This window comes from Borostomias antarcticus, assembly GCF_949987555.1.
Source record: "Borostomias antarcticus genome assembly, chromosome: 8".
NCBI classification, from domain to species: Eukaryota; Metazoa; Chordata; class Actinopteri; order Stomiiformes; family Stomiidae; genus Borostomias; species Borostomias antarcticus.
Window position 1 is genome coordinate 6,292,705 of NC_140241.1, and position 2,500 is coordinate 6,295,204.

General features: G+C 52.7%; 1 protein-coding gene across 1 annotated transcript in view; it reads right to left on the bottom strand.

Annotated features, from left to right (window-relative positions):
- itga8 (integrin, alpha 8) overlaps positions 1-2,500 on the bottom strand; it is a gene marked incomplete at both ends in the record, with an annotated part of 47,095 nt that overhangs the window by 30,603 nt on the left and 13,992 nt on the right. Inside the window, 1 exon segment of the mRNA XM_084442080.1 lies at positions 2,195-2,400. Within this exon segment, the coding sequence (XP_084298206.1) occupies positions 2,195-2,400 (206 nt within the window).

Genomic DNA, 2,500 nt, shown 5'->3' on the forward strand with positions numbered 1-2,500 from the left:
CTCTCTCTCTCTCTCTCTCTCTCTTTCTCTCCATCTCTCTCTCTCTTTCTCTCCATCTCTCTCTCTCTCCATCTCTCTCTCTCTTTCTCTCTCCCTCTCTCTCCATCTCTCTCTCTCCCTCTCTCTATCCATCTCTCTCTCTCTCCCTCTCTCCATCTCTCTCTCTCTCCATCTCTCTCTCTCTCCCTCTCTCTCTCCATCTCTCTCTCTCTCTTTCTCTCTCTCTCTCTCCATCTCTCTCTCTCTCTCTCTCTCCCTCTCTCTCCCTCTCTCTCCATCTCTCTCTCTCTCTCTCTCTCTCTCTCTCTCTCCATCTCTCTCTCTCTCTCTCTCTCTCTCCCTCTCTCTCTCTCTCTCTCTCTGTGCTGAGTCCATTCCCCCAGTCCCCTGTCCTGCAGCTCTCAGCTCTACAGTAAATCTGCCTTCTGGACAGGAAGTGGCACGAGGTCAAAGGGCAGTTGGCATGGTGGAGGTCTCAACTTCCCAGGGAGGTCATCAGACATGCAGGCATGCATTCATCAGTGCAACAAAAACACACACACACACACACATGCACACACACACACACACACACACACACACACACACATACACACGCACACACACACACACAAAATTGGAGCAGGAATTCGCTTCAAAGTTGACACGCACTAAATCAAGATCTTTCTTTCAGTGTTTCCGCTCAGCGTGGCTATAGTGTTGTCTTCCTGTTTGTCTGAGGAGGAGACCATCACTGCACGCTAAAACACAGCTTCCACATGAAGCAGATTGCGGGGTGGAGAATAAATGCAACCATGTGTGTGTGTGTGTGTATATATGTGCACACATGTGTGCCTGTGTGTGTGTATGTATGCCAGGGTGTGTGCATAATTTTGATGGGAGACTCATGACCCAATAATGCGCGAGTCCGTCAGGGAAACATGGACATTGCTCAACGCGTACACAACGCACCGTTGACCCACAACAAATAGCCTACAGAACACCCACCGAGATCACTGGGCAGATGTCAACATCCCCCCTCCACGCTCAAACACACGCCCGCCTTGAAACACGTCCAGCTAATGCCCCCTGTCACGCTAAAAGACCTCGCCGCTTAACTGTGACACCGATCAGCCAATAGAGTCCCTCCAGCAGGTGATTGACGGGCACTGGTCCCGCCCCTCTCTAGAAGGAACGGATGTCTTGGCCTTCTCGGAAACAGAGGCGGACACCGACACGCACACACACACCCCTGCGTCCTGTCCACTGTCGGGGGGGCGGAAAGGCGTCGAAAGGGCCAAACATAGCGTTTCCACGGATACCCCGTTACCCTAACGATGAGTGACGAAACCGGACCCCAGACTCCGTCTTACTGCTGCGGGTGTTCTGTTCTGGTCAGGTCTGGTCAGCATCCCGGCGCTGAGAGCTATTGATCCACCGTCTGTTGATCGTCCGGTTGAAGGACTTAACGGGGGAGGCCGGACGGAAGACGCCGGCGAAACAAACCAGGCCGCCGTCATGAATGAGGAGCAACAGATCCCAGGTCAGGTAACAGGCCTCAGCCCTCAAGGAGAGAGGTTGGCCTCCAGTCCTAAACGCAAGGGTACGTGCGTGCGTGTGTGCGTGCGTGTGTGTGTGTGTGCGTGTGTGTCTACAGTATGTGTGTGTGTGTGTTGATGAAATCAATGTGACGATAAAACAAACATGGAACGGAGGAATGAACTCTGGGCTCCAAGACAGAAACGTCCAGATGATCTTATCCTACCGCACATCTGGAGAACAAAAATAACTCAAACACGCATGTACACACACACACACACACACACACTTGCCCCTTCATCATCACAGGAAGAGGGAGAGAAGTTCCAAAGTGCTCTCACCACCGTACATCCTGATTGGCTGAGGAGCTGTGGCGTTTCGCTGTCTGAGTGCCTGACACCAAACAGCAGGAAACGGAAATGGAAACGGAAACGGAAATACATAAAAAGATTTGGGTGTCGTCTGCTAAACCTGAAAACCAGCCAAGAATGAAGCCTATGAGGTTGAGGAGGGAGGAGAGGAGAAACACACACACACACACATACACACACGTGCGCACATATACAGTACACACATACACACACGCGCGCGCACACACACACACACAACCCAGGCACACACACACACACACACACACACACACAGACAGACATGCTCCATCTCTCTCCCAGCCTACCGTGGTATCCGTCCTGGTTGAGGTCTCCCAGGGGGGCCACAGCGGTCCCGAAGCGGCCGAAGGTGTGTGAGCCGGTGAGGAGGACGGGCTCGGAGAAGGAGAGCGGGGACAGCTGGAGGTACAGGTAGACCCTGCCCACCTCCCTGGGTTTACTCTCCATCTCCCTCTCCATGTAGAGGGGCGCGCCCACCAGCACGTCGTCATACCTGGGGAACACACACTTAGTCCACACTAAAGACAAAGAGACATTTCTATACTCTGTAACACACACTTAGTCCACACTAAAGACAAAGAGACATTTCTGTA